This window comes from Chiloscyllium plagiosum, chromosome 22 (assembly GCF_004010195.1).
Source record: "Chiloscyllium plagiosum isolate BGI_BamShark_2017 chromosome 22, ASM401019v2, whole genome shotgun sequence".
Lineage (NCBI taxonomy): Eukaryota > Metazoa > Chordata > Chondrichthyes > Orectolobiformes > Hemiscylliidae > Chiloscyllium > Chiloscyllium plagiosum.
In genome coordinates, this window is record NC_057731.1 from 45,679,248 (window position 1) to 45,697,496 (window position 18,249).

Below are 18,249 nucleotides of genomic sequence, written 5' to 3' on the forward strand. Positions count from 1 at the left end.
AGACTCCACACAGTTTCCCAAGGCTAGAATCAAACACTTGTGCAACTTCTCTGGGGCCTCTGTAGCATTTCAATAATAAAGATCAGAACTGCTCACAGTACTTCAAGCACGGTGTAACCAAGGCTCAACCTAACTTCAACATAATGTGTGTACTTTCCAGTTATATCAGTCAGGCGGTGAAATATAATCCATGCTAAATCTTTGAACTCATGCACTATCCACTTAGATGGGGAGGTGATGGCTGAGTGGTATTATCACTAGATTATTAGTCCAGAGACCCAGGTCATGTTCAGGGGACCGACCTCAAATCCAGACACAGCAGATGGTAGAATTTGAATTCAATAAAAATCTGGAATTAAGAGTCTAATGCTGACCATGAAAACCATTGTGCTTTGTCAGGGAAATCCCATCTGGTTCACTAATGTCCTTTAGGAAAAGGAACTGCCATCCTTACCTGGTCTGGCCTATATGTGACTCCAGACCTTTCAAAACCTAGTTGACTCTTAACTGCCTCTGATCAATTTGGGATGGTCAATTTAGCCAGTGATGCCCACACCTTTGAATGGATAACAAAAAAGACCACAGTAAACGAATCAGGGAATCATTAGTTTAAAAACCTTCAACTGGAATGGAACAAATATTGGCCTGCACTAACATTATGGTTATAGAATCCCTACAGTGTGGAAACAGGCCCTTCAACCCAAACAGTCCACACCAACCCTCTAAGAGTAACCCACCCAGACCAATTCCCCTAGCCTATTAGCCTACATTTACCCGTAACTAATGCACCTAGCCTATCCATCCCTGAACACTATGGACAATTTAGCATGGCCAGTTCACCCAACCTGCACATCTTTGGATTGTGGGAGGAAACCCACACCGACACTGGGTAAATGTGCAAATTTCACACAGTCACCCAAGGCTGGAATCAAACCCAGGTCCCCAGTGCTGTGAGGCAGCAATGCAAACTACTGAGCCACCGTGCTGCCCCTGAGCTTTTGGGTTAGGAATCCAAAACTCTGGGCTATGATCTGGGAAAAGAGTGCAAATGCAATTGTAACTGTAACAGCTGGTGAGGTGTAATTCTATCTCAAGAAGATAGAAAGCTGAGGAGGTGTTGGAGATAATGAAGCTGCTGCATTATCGACAACAAAACACTCCGTTCACAAATACCATTTAGGAAAGAAAACCTGCCATCCAAACCAGGTCTGGCTCCATGTGACTCCAGACTCGCAACAAAAAAGACCACAGTAAACGAATCAGGGAATCATTAGTTTAAAAACCTTCAACTGGAATGGAACAAATATTGGCCTGCACTAACATTATGGTTATAGAATCCCTACAGTGTGGAAACAGGCCCTTCAACCCAAACAGTCCACATCAACCCTCTAACTCACCAACCAACTCTTCACTGTGTGAGAAGGGGAAATGTTACGTGTCAGGGATCAGAGACACATTGACAAGCTGGGGTAGTACCCCTCGCACAACTTCAAAGAGTGCACAAGAGTACTCCCTGGCAGCATCATTTAATTTCCTTTTAACAGTTATCTTCAACCTAATTGTCTCTACTTCTCAATTCAAAACACTTCAGGGAAATTGGGAAGTGTTAATTAAAAACCAAAGTAAATCTTTGTTCAATTTTTGATAAGATTTGACAGGACTGCTTCCTTAGTGCTTTTTCCAGCTCAGATCAAAGAAAATTAAGGAAACTGGATGAAGTAAGAATTACTAATTTATTCCTCATCTAAAATCTATTTTACTCACACTGGGAGTGTGATGGGGTCAGTGTAGAGGAGGCTTTACTCTGTATCTAACCCCATGCTGTTGCTATCCTGGGAATGTTTGATGGAGGCAGTGTGGAGAGAGCTTTATTTTCAGTTTAAAAGAGTAGAGGAAACTTTATCCTATGTCTAATGCCATGCTATACAGTGTAGAGGTAGCTTTACTCTATACCTAAACACAACCTATATCTGTTCTGGAAGTGTTTGACAGGGGACAGTGTAGAGGACTAGGAGAAAGAGAAGACTGCAGATGCTGGAGATCAGAGTCAAGAGTGTGGTGCTGGAAAAGCACAGCAGGTCAGGCAGCACCTGAGGAGGAGGAGAATCGACGTTTCAGGCATAAGCCCGTCATCAGGAATGGGAAGACCATTAGGTAGACCATTTTATAGTTAGTCCTCTACATGGCACGTTATTGCTTTGTTCTGTTTATCCTGAGTTACGTTATTTGGCAATTGGAATTGTAAACTTTATGGCTAATCTCTTGGCTAAAGTAGAGGGAAAGTCCTTGGAAATTCATTACATTTATATTTACTTTTCTTCAGAAGTCAAACGTTAGGTTCTTCAGAATTTCTGTTGTTGTTGTGATGGTACATCGGGAATAAACTGGTTTCATTGGCTTCGATTTATGGCAAAACATTCTTCACTGAGCCTCCACACAATGGGGAGAATCGCATCTATTACTACTGCATTGCGTTCAGTTATCGTTAATTATGTGTATTTAACTACCATGGTGATAAACCACTCATATAAATTAAGAAATACCCTTTGTTTCACTGCAGATGAGAACTCTCCAGATCTCAATGCACAATGTTGGCAGATGGTTTGAATAATTGAAAAATCCACATAAATAACACAACAGGGTGTAACCTTAAAATTAGAGTTAGGTTGTTTAGATGTGGAATAAGGGAATATTTCACACAAAGATACTGGAAATCTGAATCTCTGTAACTCAATTTCCTAAATATCTACAGATCCTAGGGTTGGAAAGTATGCTGGGGGTTCGGAAATTTCAGTACTCAGGTGGATAGTTTTTTTTGTTGGGCAAGAGTATTATCCACTTGTTTCTCCATTTTTAATTTATCTAAAGGGCCAGACTTGCATGTTTGATACTAAGAGTCATAGAAATGTACGGAAACAGACCCTTTGGTTTAAATCCTCCATGCGCACCACATATCCTAAATTAATCTCGTCCTGTTTGCCAACATTTGGTGCATATCCCTCTAAATCCTTCTTATTCATGTACCCATCCAGATGCCTTTTAAATGTTGTAACTGTATTAGCCTCTACCACTTCCTCTGGCCGTTCATTCCATACATGCACCACCCTCTGCATGTTCCCCTCTCACCTTAAACCTATGCCTTCTAGTTCTAGACTCCCCCACCCCAGGGAAAAGACCTTGTCTATTTGTCTTATCCATGTCCCTCATCGTTTTGTAAGCCTCCATAAAGTCATGACTCAGCCTCCGATGTTCCAGGGAAAACAGCCCCAGCCTATGCAGCCTCTCCCTATAGCTCAAACCCTCCAACACTGGCAACATTCTTGTAAATCTTTTCTGAACCCTTACAAGTTTAACAACATTTTTCCTATGGCAGGGTGACCAGAATTGAATGCTGTATTCTAAACGTGGCCCAACCAATGTCCTGTACAGATTAAAGTGGTGCTGGAAAAGCACAGCAGGCCAGGCAGCATTTGAGGAGCCGGAAAATCGACGTTACGGGCAAAAGCCCTTCATCAGGAAGCATCCTGGTCCTTGGATGCTGCCTGGCCTGCTGTGCTTTTCCAGCACCACTCTAATCTTGACTCTGATCTCTAGCATCTGCAGTTCTCACTTTCGCCCAATGTCCTGTACAGCTGCAACATGACCTCCCAACTCCTATACTCAAATCACTGACCAAAAAAGGCAAGTATATCGAACGCCTTTTTCACCACCCTGCCTACTTGCTCTGATCACCCATCGCCACCTATTTGAGCTGGTAAAGGCACTCTAAGATGGATCTATGTTAAAGTCACATCTAATCTGAGTGAGCGAGTTGAGCTAGATATATATGACCTCACCTAGTTTTGGCTAAGAATGGGAAATAAATCTACCAAAGTTCCTCCTCTTGATTACCATTTTTAACAACTGCTGGGAAGTGTATGAACAACTGAAAAGGTTGAAATCAAGTGATTGCATTGGATCCTATACTGCAGACAGGTCATATGTCCCAAGACAATCTGATTGTAGCTAACAGCATTTCCTTTTGGCTGTTTGAAACAGACAGGGTACTGGCTACATCCAACCAGCCTGTGTTTGTTATACTCAAACCATTTTCCAATATTAAATGTGATTCTGCGATTGAACAACAGTTAAGAATTATATTATAAACAATTTAGGATTGCCAGTCAGGCTCACAGGGTGGTATACCTGTACATACTGAAAGGAAGCTACATGTATTAATTTGCACACAGAAAAAACCATGAACATGCTCTGTGCCTGTTCCAGCTCAACATAACTGGTAATAGGCTTTCTCTGGTTAATTTCTCATGTGACTGTCTTGATCAATCTGAATCAACCTACCTGGTCTAATTTTAGTTGATGTTTGACAGTTATCTATCAGTTATCATTTAATGGTTGCATGGAACTGCCTAAGCCAGACTAGGAGAAAGTGAGGACTGAAGATGCTGGAGACCAGAGTTGAAAAATGTGGTGCTGGAAAAACACAGCAGGCCAGGCAGCATCCGAGGAGCAGGAGAATCGACGTTTCAGGCATAAGCCAGAGTCAATTTGCCAATAAATCAGCATCCTTCTTTTATAGTGTATAAATGGTGGTTTGTATTTACACAGGTATTCTTGTTAAACGTCCTGGTGAGTACTAGACAATGAAAATTGACAAAATGTGTCTTTTTAAAGGAATATTCAACTTCTGTACCATGACATGACTATTGTCTACTGTACTTTTAAACTGCTCTAATGTAGAGAAAACAACAGTTAATTTGCACACAGCAAGCAGAAAATGAGTAGAAAATATTCAGTGAGATTGACTGAGGGGTAAATATTTATCAGATACAGGGTAACACTACTCTGATCTTCTTTAGAATTGTGGCTTGGGGTCTTCCATCCACCCAACAGCACACACAAGGCTTTAGTTTTTTACAAATGCTGACGCATCCAACAATGTAGCCCTGACAATGTCCGTCTCAATTCGTGCTCAAGTCTCCAGAATGGGGCTTGAACGCACAACTGTCAAACTCTGACAATGAGGGTGCTACCCACTCAGCCCCATTCAATATGGTTGCATTGAGACCTGAGAGGGTGAACAGCCAAAGCACTATCTGTGCATTGCTCCTATCCTTCACAATTCAGATTTTTCTTGTGATTTGTGCTATAGCTGCAGATTCCTGGGATTATGGGATAGCGGCAATTTTTAGAAAGAAAATAGAAGTTGAAACTGAGGTCAGAAGATGAATTTCTATCAGTGCTGTTCAGCCTTTCTAATTATCAATCAGTTTATAACTGCTGCAGTGATTCTGAGTCAGAGAGATTGATTTGAATGACTGGGAGCTTCTAGGAAAATATTGCGGGGGAATGGAGGGGAGATGTTGGGGCAGTTACCAGTAATGATGGAGGAAGTGAAGTGATAAGAAAATGAAGTGTAAATCTATCGAACTGACAGAATGAGGAAGTGGAAGGTTTGTCATTAATGTGGAGAAACAAAGTTCTTACTTGGAGACAATTTGAGCAGCTGCTTATCACACTCAGTATGCAGTACAGTGAGCACTGTGGTTTTCCAATATCCTTCCTGGTGATTAAGGCTCCGTGGGCACAAAAATGCATTTGAAACGTTGGGCCTTCAGTAAATGCAATTAGGGAGAGCTGCACCCACCGTACTAACATGTGCGGAAATATTCATAGCATTTTTATTTTTGCAGCACATTGAATTTTTCTAGACTACAGAGAAGAGATTCAGTCCCACTGTGTCACCTGTCAGTGCTCATTTTGTTGAGGTGAATAACATGCATGATCAGAGCCTCAAGACCTGTCAGGCTGAGTTGAGTATTTTTTTATCATTCACGATGCTGACAGACCCAACAGGAGTCTAACCCAGTCACACTCTCGGCATCAGATAATGACACAAGCACATCCATAGTGACAAGCATTAACTCTGTATGGCATTGCTTGGCAATGGCATTAATAAGCATAACAGTTTCATACTGAGTCTATCTTTACACCCTTAGAATCCCTATTCACTCCCACTGTAGAGGGAATCTGAACAGAACAAGCCACTTCCTATTCACTAACATTGCATAAAATCCTTTCTCATTCTCATGTTGACAATCAGGAGGATTGTGCACTGAAATGGAGATGACATTAAAACAGATTGACTTACTTGGCAGTCTCTTGATCACCTTAAGTAGACTGACACAAAAATATAGCACCAGGAGAGGTGTTGCATTGTGAGACCTGCCATCCTTTGTTTGGAACTTTAATGTGGGATCCTATCTGTTTCGAACAGATAGATGTTGAAGACTCCACAGTATGACTGAAGGACAGCAGGATGATCTTCTGTTGTCCTGCCAACATTCATCCCTCAACGAACACCATTAAAATATAAATTGACTAGTTAAACATCTCAGTGCTGTTTGTAAGATGCAGCTATTACAGAATTCCTGCCAAATTTGTTTACACAAGTCACTGCACTTCAAAAAGATAATTCATAACGTGAAGGGCTTTTTAATGTTTTGATGTGATGAGACTTATATAGATATAATAACAACTATTATCCACTGCTGCACAAACATTTGTGATATGTTTTATTTATGAATATAAGAAGTAACATCAGGAATAGGCTACCTGGTCCCACCCCATTGTCTGCTTTACCATTCAATACATTACTGGCTGCACTGTATACCTCTACCCATTCATTTTATTAGTCCCCTGGTGCCCAACAATCTATTATTCTCCGTTTTAATTATACTTAATGACTGAGCATCCACACCACCCAAGGATAGAAAATTCTCTGAGTGTAGAAATACTACCTCATCTCAATCCTAATTAGATTGATCCTTGTCTTGAGACTGTGACCCATTGTTCTAGAGTTTCCAGCTGGGGTAGCCTCTGAATCTTTAAGAACGAATGTGTTTGTGTGGAGACATCAAACATACTAATGACCACTGTATATGCCGACTCCAGGAAAGAGGTAAAATTGCAGATGGGAGGTCATATTCTATCTCCAGGCCCCCCACATATCTGAAGCCACAATATTAGGATAGGCAAGTACAAACCACAAGTCGACCTTCTCTAATTGTAGCTATTGGCAATAATTTCATGGTTTGTAGACTGACAGGATAAAATTGATACATGGTCAAGAATTATGACACAAATTATAAGATTAACAGTTTATTTTTTGACAATGATTCATCGTAAGTGCCACTCCACATAATTTTAATCTTAGAAATCCTAATCACTAGAACGCCAATGCATCAATTCCTACCCATTGACTCCCATTGCTAAGAAACCCAATGGATTAAATACCTTCCCAATCATTCCCATTCTATAGAATCCCAATGGACTAAACTACTTCCCATTCAATTTCACTCGATCAAGTTCAAATGGCCCAAGTCCGTTCCCAATTGCTCCTGTTTCAAAGAGTCCTAATTGACCAAACACTTCCCTGTTCTCTCCCATTCTATATAGGTTCAATGGGTGAAGACATTCCCAATCAATCCCATTGTATGTACTTCCAGTAGTTGAAGCTCCTTTCCGATTCACTCCATGCCATAGAATCACAAATGATCAATGTCACCAGTTGAGGGAATGTTGAGGATCCTGCTTCCTGTATTACACATCTCTTGACTCTGGTGGCTTATGCTTAATTTCCTTGGTGATTTCCAGTTTGTTGACAGGGCCAGATACCCTGAACATTGCTGAACAAGCTCCCGTCATATTCTTCCACAACCTCTGCTCCTCTCTACTTCCTCTCATTGAGTTGGAGTTAATGACGCGTCTTCTGATGTAACTTTCCATTGTCCCTCGGACTTCCCTGCTTTCTATTATCCCATGTGTTCCCCATTCCCTATGCCAGAACTTCCCAAATCCTTCCCACTGTGACCCCATTTCAAGGCTTAGAAATTGCTAGAGTTTCTGTGAGATTCAGGAGATGGGGGTGATGTTGTGCAGAACTCTAGTGGGGGGATGCAGAGGACAGAATACCTGTGAGCGTGAGGGGAGGGGATGGGGATAGATGGCAGCCATTGGCTGCTCTGTCCTCAAGACCCCAAACTTTTCAACTTGTGACCTCACAAAGGATCCAAACTGATGTGGTTTGGAAATGCCAGCCCTTTGCTATTACATGTTTCAACTCTATCCTTCACTGTACTCCATGTGTACTCTTTTATCTTGTTCACTGTGTCTCTTTCCTACCACTAGCTCTCTCAGTAGTCTCTTTGCCTCTCCTGCTGTCTTCCAGTGTTTACATGGGCAGGTTTTAGGTGTGTGTGTGTCAACTCTTAGTCGTCTGTGTATTGCCCTGTGTGCTGTTTATGTGTGTATCTGCTATTTGTATGTTTCTTCGCCTCTACACTGACTCTGCTTGAACCCTGTATCTCTCCCTGCTGTGTGTCTCTCACACACTTTCCCTGTCTCAGTATATGATTTACTCTCTCTCTCTGTATTATGCCTATTTGTTCAGTTGTCCAGCAATCCCCTGGAAAGAGGGACAGTCACCAGCTGTCAAATAAACAAGGAGAGGCTTCTTCCATAGAACAAACCGGGGTGGGGTGTGTGTGTGTGTTATGAATAGGCGAAAGCTATTAAGAGGGAACGATTGTAGAATTAAGCACTCACAGATATTGTACAGCGGGGACTCAGTGACGCTTCGGGAGAGTCAACCCAGGAATTTGGCAATGCCCTGTCTTTTGTTGCAAATATCTGTTTTGAATGAAAGACCCAGCAGCAATTTCAAACAGAGGATCGCAAAACAACAAAAAAAAAACTCTTCTTTGCCGGAGCTGAGCGAGCTTCTTGGAGGGTGAGGGTGGGAGAGAGCTGGAGCAGTCACAGTCTGTGTTGTGAGGAGCTGGGCTCAGTAACTCCAGGAGACGCGAGTCAGGATCTATCGCACCCGGAGACAGAGAGAGAGGAGGGGGTGGGTGGGAGAGAGAGAAACCCCAGGAATAGCCCAGCTACGACAGCTCTTCCATTCGGCCAAGGCACCTTGAAAACTGTTTTCATTTTAAAACCAGTCTCCCTATCTAACCCCAGCAAATATTACATTCTCCAAACGGAGGGATCATCACTAGAAGGTAACAAACCGGCAGCTTTTCTGCTCTCTCTATCTCTTCCTCCCTCCCAAACATTGACTTATTAATTCCAAATGTTTTCCCCCCTGCTCCTTCCCCTCCTCACTGGCTCCTGAAGTGACGGATCATGAAAGGGAAAAGCAAGAAGTGTGGTGTATCGAACCCGGAGCAGAGGGACATGGATGGGTATGATCAGCTAGCAGGTAAGGAGAGCCACTCACACACACCCGGGAGGTAGGATGGAGCGGCTGTGCTTTCTGCCCGAATCTGGGAATTAGTCGAGATGCATTTTGGAATGTTTGCATGCTGGATCCCAGTCCAGTGTCTTGCTCCCCTTGTCCTTTCCTCATGTAGTTATCTGGATTATCTCTTGTTTATTTGCTGTCCTAGGTTTATAGTAAATTGGAATTGGACCGGTACTCATAATTGCGCTTTTCATTGGACCGGACACTGAGCAGGGCTGCCCTATGAGTTGGGATTTGGAATAATTTGATTTTTGTGAAGGATTTGGTAGGTCAGTGGGGGGAGGGGGGGAACTGGAATGTGCAATAGAATAGCTACAAAGTTTATTTTCCATCCCGTTAAAACCAACGAACAACACGGCGCAGTGGTTGCCATTAGAATGTAGGTATCACTCCAGCTGCCGGGTTGTAGGGTACCATACTAAGTGGGTATTACCCTTCACCACCCAGGACTGTTCTGAAGACACCAGGATTTAAAGATTCATTTCCAGCACAGGGATGTGGTGTTTTCTTAAAAAAAATTGGGGGGGGCGGGGGGTGTACAGAAATAATCATTTTTCTTTTGTTGCTCACTTTTGTTAATTATTTTAAAAATACTGAAGATGGGGAAGAAAGGCCGTGTAATTGGATGGGATTGTAGCGGGTGAGAGATCACATGATAAAATCTCCCAGGAAAACACCCAACTAGAGTTGGCAACGCTCGCTTCTCCCCAACTTGCACTTCAATGGAATCGATTTTTTGTTTGCAAAGATGCATCTGTCTGATATTGACCTGTGTGTATTCAAAACCAAAAATAGGTGGGGTTTTTTTCCTTCCCTTTAGTTCAATGATTAAAGCTGGAATGGGATTGGGGGTTATATTGTGGAAATCCAATATTGGCTGAGCCCAGTGCAGATCGCAGGAAGCTGGTGGTGGACTGATGTCCTTGTTCCTGAGCTTGGGTATCAGTCTGTAAAGGGGGTCTGCGAAACGCTGATCTGTGCAGTGTGTGTGTATCAGTTTTTTTTCTGTTAACCCCATGTTCATTTAGTCTCCCAATATTTTGCAGACTTGAGTGAATGAACACGTTACCGGAGACCAACACTTATTTACCAAGAGTTAGCAGCATCATGTGTTCACTTAGTCTTTTAACTGACTGGAATTTGGCTCAAACACATGTGTTTGAGCCAAATTCCAGTCAGGTAAAAGACTTGGCAAAGTGTTTGAGCCCAGTTCCAGTGCCACAGTCCTACCAGGCTGTTCTCTCACTAGACAGTGACAACTGATGGCGATTTAACCTGAGAGTCAACAACCCTCAAGTGAAGGAAATGGTTGAGTAGGAGACTGGGAACCTCAGTCAATGCAGGAATTGAATCCACGCCGTTGGCATCTCTCTCTGCATTGCAAACCAGCCGTCCAAATAACAGCCGATATAAACGATACTTTCATTGCGCTACCGAAGGAGTGCTACACTGTCAGAGATGCCACCCTATCAGTTAGATAGACATTCTCCGGGAAATTCTCTCCCACTAATATCACTACAACAGACCATCTAGCCATAATGGCATTGCTATACTTAACCTGGCTTCCCCTAAACTATCAACTTTGAATAGATTTTCCATTTGAACTGAATCTCATACTTGCACTGTTTTAAAGACCCTCATTAAATCCGGTAAAAAAAAATACTCTTTCGCCAAAATTAATGGATATTGTATAATTAAGAATGGTATGGAGAGATTTGTGGGCAATGTATCAAAAACAGACTCTTCCTGGAATACTCGCGTCGAATTCCTTGTTTATGGGCGATGAGAGATCTTCAACCTTCTCTACCTCCTTTTTAGGGTAGAAATGACGACCCTCGTCAATCCCTGTCCAGGGAATCCACCATCAATAGGCACACAAGAGAACCCAAATTGGAAACAAGTTCCGGAATGTTTTCTGGCGATAATCTCGAACAGAGAAAGGATTACATGATCCTGGAAGTGTTCCCCCCCCCCACCCCTCGTGGTAAACGTTGACCTGCTTCTTCTGTCAGGGCCTCATGGTTTTGCGCGAAGAATAGGTGCATTCATATAGCGCCACAAAATCAAACGGTTGTGCCTCCAATGGATTACCTTTGATGTGTAATGACTGTTACTGTGTAGGCAGATGTGCTCGTTAATCCTTTTGCACACCAAGGTCTCACAAACCAGAGTGAAACTAATCCACTATTGCACCGGTTTTGTTAGTGCAGTTGGTTGATGAATCCCCTGGGGCTTTTTGGATATTTTTTCTCTCTGTGGTTTTGCGCGCTTGGTTGAAGTTGAGCCCAGGGACCTGTTACTTTGAAAAGCCTTAACGACAGAACAGCGCCTTACTCAATGCCTAGCCACTACAATGGCCGGTCAGTCGAGATTATCACTTCAGATCCTGATCTTGCCTGAGACCCAGGTCGGCTGATCCACAGGAAGGATTATTGTCAACTGAAGCATAACATTAAACATTAGGGGGATGTTTAAGAATGCTTGATGTAAAAGAGGTAGCAATGATGAGACAGTCACTGTGTGATACTGCACTTGTTTTTACACATGAAATATTCATGTGACTAGCCTATTGCATGCTATCTCACAATTTAATCCTTAAATACTGGTTAAAGGATTAATGTGTTGAGCCACAGCTACTGTCTGCACACTCCCCTCTGGTTTAAATATGTCTTTGATGGAACCACCGTGACTTCAAGGGAGAATTGATCTTTCAACTTGCTTTACAAAGCCGCAGGGAGAGTGAAATGATCAAATACTCAAGTCTTCATTGGACCCTCTCACGTCTGTTATCTATTTCATTGATGCTATTATCTTCATTGTCCCTCCTCATCCTCAATTATCCTTCCAGGACACTCTTCTTCCTCTCTACATCCCACGCTGCTGGCTGTATCAGCTGTGATTCCCAAGTTCCCAAGGAATTCACCTTCTTCACAATCCCAGCATGATGCAGCGACTATAAAGCGGTGGTAATGCAGCCCTTGATCAGGAACAAAAGGAGCAACAACGACTTTAACAAACAGCTTTTTTTGCACTGTGACTGGATAGAGTCTAGAATGCATTGCCTGAGAGTATGGCAGAGGCAGGTTTAATTGTGGTTTACAAAAGGAATTTGACAAGGTTTGTGAAGGTTTGTAGCTCAGGTTGAGGTTTAGGGTGTAGGTTTGCTCGCTGAGCTGTAGGTTTGATATCCAGACGTTTCATTACCTGGCTAGGTAACATCATCAGTGGCGACCTCCAAGTGAAGCGAAGCTGTTGTCTCCTGCTTTCTATTTATATCTTTCTCCTGGATGGGGTTCCTGGGGTTTGTGGTGATGTCATTTTCTGTTCGTTCAACGTCATCTACAAAATTCCATGCAAGGACTGCCACAAACACTACGTAGGACAAACAGGAAGAAAGTTAGCCACCAGGATACACAAACACCAGCTAGTCACAAAAAGACATGACCCTCTCTCCCTTGTAGCCCTACACACGGATGAAAAAAACCCATCATTTCGACTGGGACAACACATCTATCCTGGGACAGGCTAAGCAAAGACATGCCAGAGAACTCCTAGAGGCCTGGCACTCCAACCACAACTCCATAAACAAACGCATAGATCTAGATGCCATCTATCAACCCCTCAGAAAACGAACAGGAAATGACATCACCACAAACGCCCCCAGGAACCCCATCCCGGAGAAAGATATAAATAGAAAGCAGGAGACAACAGCTTCGCTTCACTTGGAGGTCGCCACTGATGATGTGACCTAGCCAGGTAATGAAATGTCTGGATATCAAACCTACAGCTCAGCGAGCAAACCTACACTCTAAGGAATTTGACAAGCGCCTAAGACAAATGATTTTTAAGGCTACAGTGTAATAGTGGGAGAGTAGGACTGGCTGAATTGCTCTTGCAGAGACCCAGTTTAGGGATGATGAAATGAATGGCTTTCTCTTCACTCTGTAACTATTTTTCCCCTTCATTCAACCCTATGTGGTTGATGCTAACTCCCATGCTCATGGTGGGCGAAGACATGATAATTCACAAAGTCAGAGTGAGATTGCATCCATGGGAATGAATGGCAATGATTTATCATGAAGGCAGGTAGCCACATGGGAACTGAAGCAATGACTGAGAATTTATTTTGTTTGTTTGAGAGACTTGGGCACCACTGACTAGCTCAGCATTTACTGGTCATTCCTAGTTACCCAGAGGGCAGTTCAGAGTCAGCCACATTGCTGTAGGTCTGGAGTCAGACTAGGTAAGGATGGCAGATTTACTTCCCTGAAGGGAATTAGTGAACCAGATGAATCATAGAATCACTACAGTGTGGAAGCAGGTCATTTGGCCCATCGCGTCCACACCGACCCTCCGGAGAACATCCCACTCAGACCCAGTCCCCAACCCTATCCCTGCAACACTGCATTTCCCATGGCTAATCCACCTAGCCTGCACATTCCTGGTCACTACCAGCAATCCATCTAACCTGCACATCTTTGGACTGTGGGAGGAAACTAGAGCACCCAGAGGAAACCACACAGACACAGGGACAATGTGCAGATCCCACACAGTCGCCCGAGGGTTGAATCAAACCCCTTGGGTTCCTAGCGCTGTGAGGCAGCTGTGCTATGAGCCACTGTGCTGTCCTGGGTTTTTAATCAGAAGTGATTAAATAGTTACTATTAGGCCAAATTTAATTCTAGATATTTTGTTTTAATGAATATAAATTTCACCATCTGTCATGCTGGGACTCAAGCCCAGGTCCTCAGAAGATTTGCCTGGAATACTCCGTTACTAGTCCAGTGACTTACCACTATGTCATCAGCTCCCTCCTCCCCCTGTTATCTGATGAAATGCTAATAGGAAACCCGAAAATACTGGCTTGAAGGAATCTAGGCTGAGGAGCAGAAAGTGCCATTGTGGACTCCACCATTTGTATCTCCTGGGGGCAGTATACTCATGATATAAATAAAGAAAAGTTTGCATTTAAAGAGCACCATTTACATCCTTAGGGTGTCCCAAAATGCTTTACAGCCAGAGATACTTTATGAAGCTTAGTTCTTGCTATAATTTAGTGAATGCAACTGCTAACCTGTGTACAGCAAGATCTTACAAACAGAATTATGATAATATTCAGATATTGTGTTTTAGTAAGTGGTGGGTGAGAATTGTAAAAATAACTGAGACACATACGAACATATGAACAGGGAGCAGGAGTAGGCTATTCAGCCACTTGAGCCTGCTCTACTGTTCTGTAAGTTCATGGCTGATCCAACTGTTACTCCAAATCTATGTTCCCATCTACCCCAATAAGCTAAGAATCCCGTGCTAAGCAAGAACTTATCTACTGTTGTATTAAAAGCATTCAAAGACTCTGCTCCCATTATCTTTTGAGGAAGAGAGTTTCAAAAATTCACCATGCTCACACTCAGGGGATCTCCAACTCTTCCTCAAATAGTGCCAAGAGAGCTTTCACATCCACCTGAGAGGGAATGAGAGGCATGGTTTAACATTTCATCTGGAAAAGTGCGGCTCTCCCTCAGCACTATGTTAGGAGTGTCAGCTGTGATTATGTGCTCAGATTTCTGGTTTTGGAACTGAGCATTCTAATTCAGAGGCAGGAATGTGCCAAACAATGCCAGGAATCGAATTGATGTGCATTCTGATTTATCCTAATTGATTGCTGAGTACAGTAATACAATGCAATACCTCATGGGTAATTAGACTAGTTTAACACTAAAGGAACAAAGAAGATGGGTTGGCGCCCCCTGAAGAATTGCATACCATTCTGGCTACTTCTTTATTGAAGGATTTTACTGCTTTTCAGAAAGTACTTTGTAGTGGATATAGGTTTGCTCGCTGAGCTGGAAGGTTAATTTTCAGACGTTTCGTCACCCTACTAGGTAACATTTTCAGTGGGCCTCAGGTGAAGCATTGCTGATAATTCTTGCTTTCTGTTTATATGTTTGGGTTTTTTTGGGATGGTGATGTCATTTCCTGTGGTGATGTTATTTGCTGTGGTGAAGTCACTTCCTGTTCCTTTTCTCAGGGGGTGGGAGATGGGGTCTAACTCGATGTGTTTGTTGATAGAGTTCCGGTTGGAATGCTATGCTTCTAGGAATTCTTGTACGTGTCTTTGTTTGGCTTGTCCTAGGATGGATGTATTATCCCAGTCAAAGTAGTGTCCTTCCTCATCCATATGTGAGGGTACTAGTGAGAGAGGGTCATGTCTTTTTGTGGCTAATTGGTGTTCATGTATCCTGGTGGCTAGTTTTCTGCCTGTTTGTCCAATGTTGTGTTTGTTACAGTCCTTGCACAGTATTTTGTAAATTGCATTAGTTTTGCTTAGTATATTACATTAGTAGCCCACAAACCCACCAACACACTAAAACAGCAGCTATTGAACTTGAAAGACAACAAGCAAAACTAATGTCAGGAAGTGACTTCAGCATAGCTTTGCCTGAGGCCCACTGAAGATGTTGCTTAGTAGGATGATAAAACGCCTGGAAATGAACCTTCCAGCTCAGCAAGCCAAACCTACATCCAAAACCTCAAGCTGAGCTACAAATCTTCTTAAAACTCGCTAAGTACTTTGTAGTATCCACTATAATTCTGAGAATTGGAAATTTAGAAAATAATGCATTTTTCTGTATGAAAGTGAAAGTGATTACATCATTTTTTAAAAATTGCCAGGAAAGAAGCTAAAACTAAATTGGAGATAAAATGTGAAAATGGAGGGAATGTTTCATTTAGGGAAAATGGGTAGGTGGGATAGACATATTAGGAGACTGTGGTTGAGACTGAGGTACCTAGAGAGACTATAGCTGGGATTAAGGAATGTGTTGAGAAGATTTGTGGGATTGAGGTATATGAAGGGAGTAAGGGTGGGATGAGGGATATGGGGAGGTGTGTGAGAGTCAGAAAGATGAGGAGGGCCTGCGTAGGTAGAAGGGGAGATATGGGGAGAAGGTATGTGAGATTGAAAGAAATGGAGAGAGTCAGGATGGGATGGGAGGTGCATGGGATTGAAGGATATGGGGGAAGCAAGGTGGAAGAAGTATTAGGCTAATACAGAATCAAAGTGCTGGAGATGCTGAAAATCTGAAATAAAAACAGAATGTTGTTACAATTCAGCAGGTCAGATAGCATGGATAGAGAGAAAGAATCAACACATCTGGTTAATGACATTTTATCAAAACTGCAGAAACATTGACTCTTTGCTCTCTGCACAGATCCTGCCTCATCTGCTGAGTATTTTCAACATGCTCTGTATGTATTTGTTTAAGTTAATGATCTAATTCATGTTTCTAAGGATACTGATGGTTTGTTCTTTAAAAATCCAATTAAGTTGGTGATCTAATTCTCAAAACTTGCATGCATTCACATATTCAGGAGAGGAGCAGTGAAGAAGTGAGCCATTCAGCCCATCATATTGAATACTAGCTCTTTGGTTGTATTTAATGACTCTAAACTTCTTTCTTTGCCTTTTCCCCAATATCCTTTTGAAACATTTTGTAAAAAATCTTACCGGTTAGGATATCTGATCGGCATGGATGGGTTGGACCAAAGGGTCTGTTTCCATGCTGTACATCTCTATGACTCTATGACAGTTCCCTTTAAAATGACTTTACAGCTTTAGTGACCACTTGTAAAGGATTCCATGTTCTAATAAACCCCTGAGTGATTGTGAAACTCCTCATTCATTCTTCACTGCTTGTTACTCAGTACGTGCTCGCATGGTTTCAATTCACCAGCCAATGGACCAATTTCTTTCTCCATTTGTCCTCTCAAACCTAGTTATCAGAAGAGAAAGGAAAGAATGAAAAGAAACCAAGGAGCAGAGAGGTGGAGACACAGCGCATTCAGGCAGTGTGATTGCGTGATCTCCCAATCTGCCACAATGCTCTTCCCTAATCAGCTATTGTACTGAGCTGGGCAAGAATGGAATCTAATTTAAATTTACAGCATGACAAGGGTTTCGCTTAGGGGAACAGCAGGTCACTGATTATTGGAAAGAATTCCGGTTTAGAGGACTGATGCTGTTCTGCTTGTTGAGAGTTCAACTTAACCACACCAGGTCACCCAGCGGAAGCGATTAGTGGAAACCCATGCTGAGAAAGATGGTCTCAGGTACTGCCCTTAAAATACAAACCTGCTGTGCAATGTCAATAAAGAACACTCATTAATGTTTCTGTATTGAATTCTTTGTCCTCTGTTATGACTGAAAGCAGTGACCTATTCCAAATGAAACAGTGGACAGCGGTCACTTACAGATGCCTGCATTTCCAATGAAATCATACATTGGAGTTCAGCTTAGCAGGTTCATCACCGCCCGGTTCTTGTGGGAAATATTACCAAACACTAGATAATAAACAGGTTGCCAAAAGTTCACAATTTCTTTTACACTAGAACTGGCGGGTCAATCAGTCGACAAAAGAGACTCTTATCAATATAATTGGCATGGAACAGTTGTTGGAGGAGATGAAGAGGATATACTTTACTTAAGTTATTAATTGTAATCATGCAACTCAAATTTCACCAACACAAATTGCAATGTTGAATGGAAAAATAAGAGAGTAAGTATTTATTTAATGAAAACAAATCTCCAGAGCCAAATGATAGCCTCTTCATTTGCTGAGTTTAAGGTGATTAGTCCAACACTCACCTTGTTTAGAGGATACTCCTCAATAATGTGCAAGATTGTTTCTGTCTCTTCACACACTGTAAAAAGCATTTGTACAGCTTCAGCTGTAGAGGGCGGCTGCTCAGGAGCCCGGGGCATATCCTGAACCTGTTTAGCAAAGACCACTCTCACGGTGGTAGTTCAAAGCCTGACACCCGACAGGTGGGAGTTTATTGCAAGGACGTTGTCCCGTGTTTCTTATTCTTTGATCTGAAGGATGTTGGCTGGTAGAACCTTGCTCAGGAAGATTGCTCCATATGAGGCAGTGGGATGGGCAGTG

General features: G+C 42.5%; 1 protein-coding gene across 2 annotated transcripts in view; it reads left to right on the forward strand.

The window, feature by feature from the left end:
* The first annotated feature begins 8,481 nt into the window (after positions 1–8,481).
* Positions 8,482–18,249, forward strand: part of LOC122561290 (Kv channel-interacting protein 2-like) — a 321,601-nt gene continuing 311,833 nt past the window's right edge. Inside the window, exons 1-2 of one of the 2 annotated variants that reach the window (XM_043712947.1) lie at positions 8,482–9,062; positions 9,178–9,262. In XM_043712947.1, coding sequence (XP_043568882.1) covers positions 9,187–9,262 — 76 coding nt within the window. In that variant the 5' untranslated portion in view covers positions 8,482–9,062; positions 9,178–9,186. The remainder of the gene's footprint in view (positions 9,063–9,177; positions 9,263–18,249) is intronic. The other variant, XM_043712949.1, reaches the window with a different exon arrangement.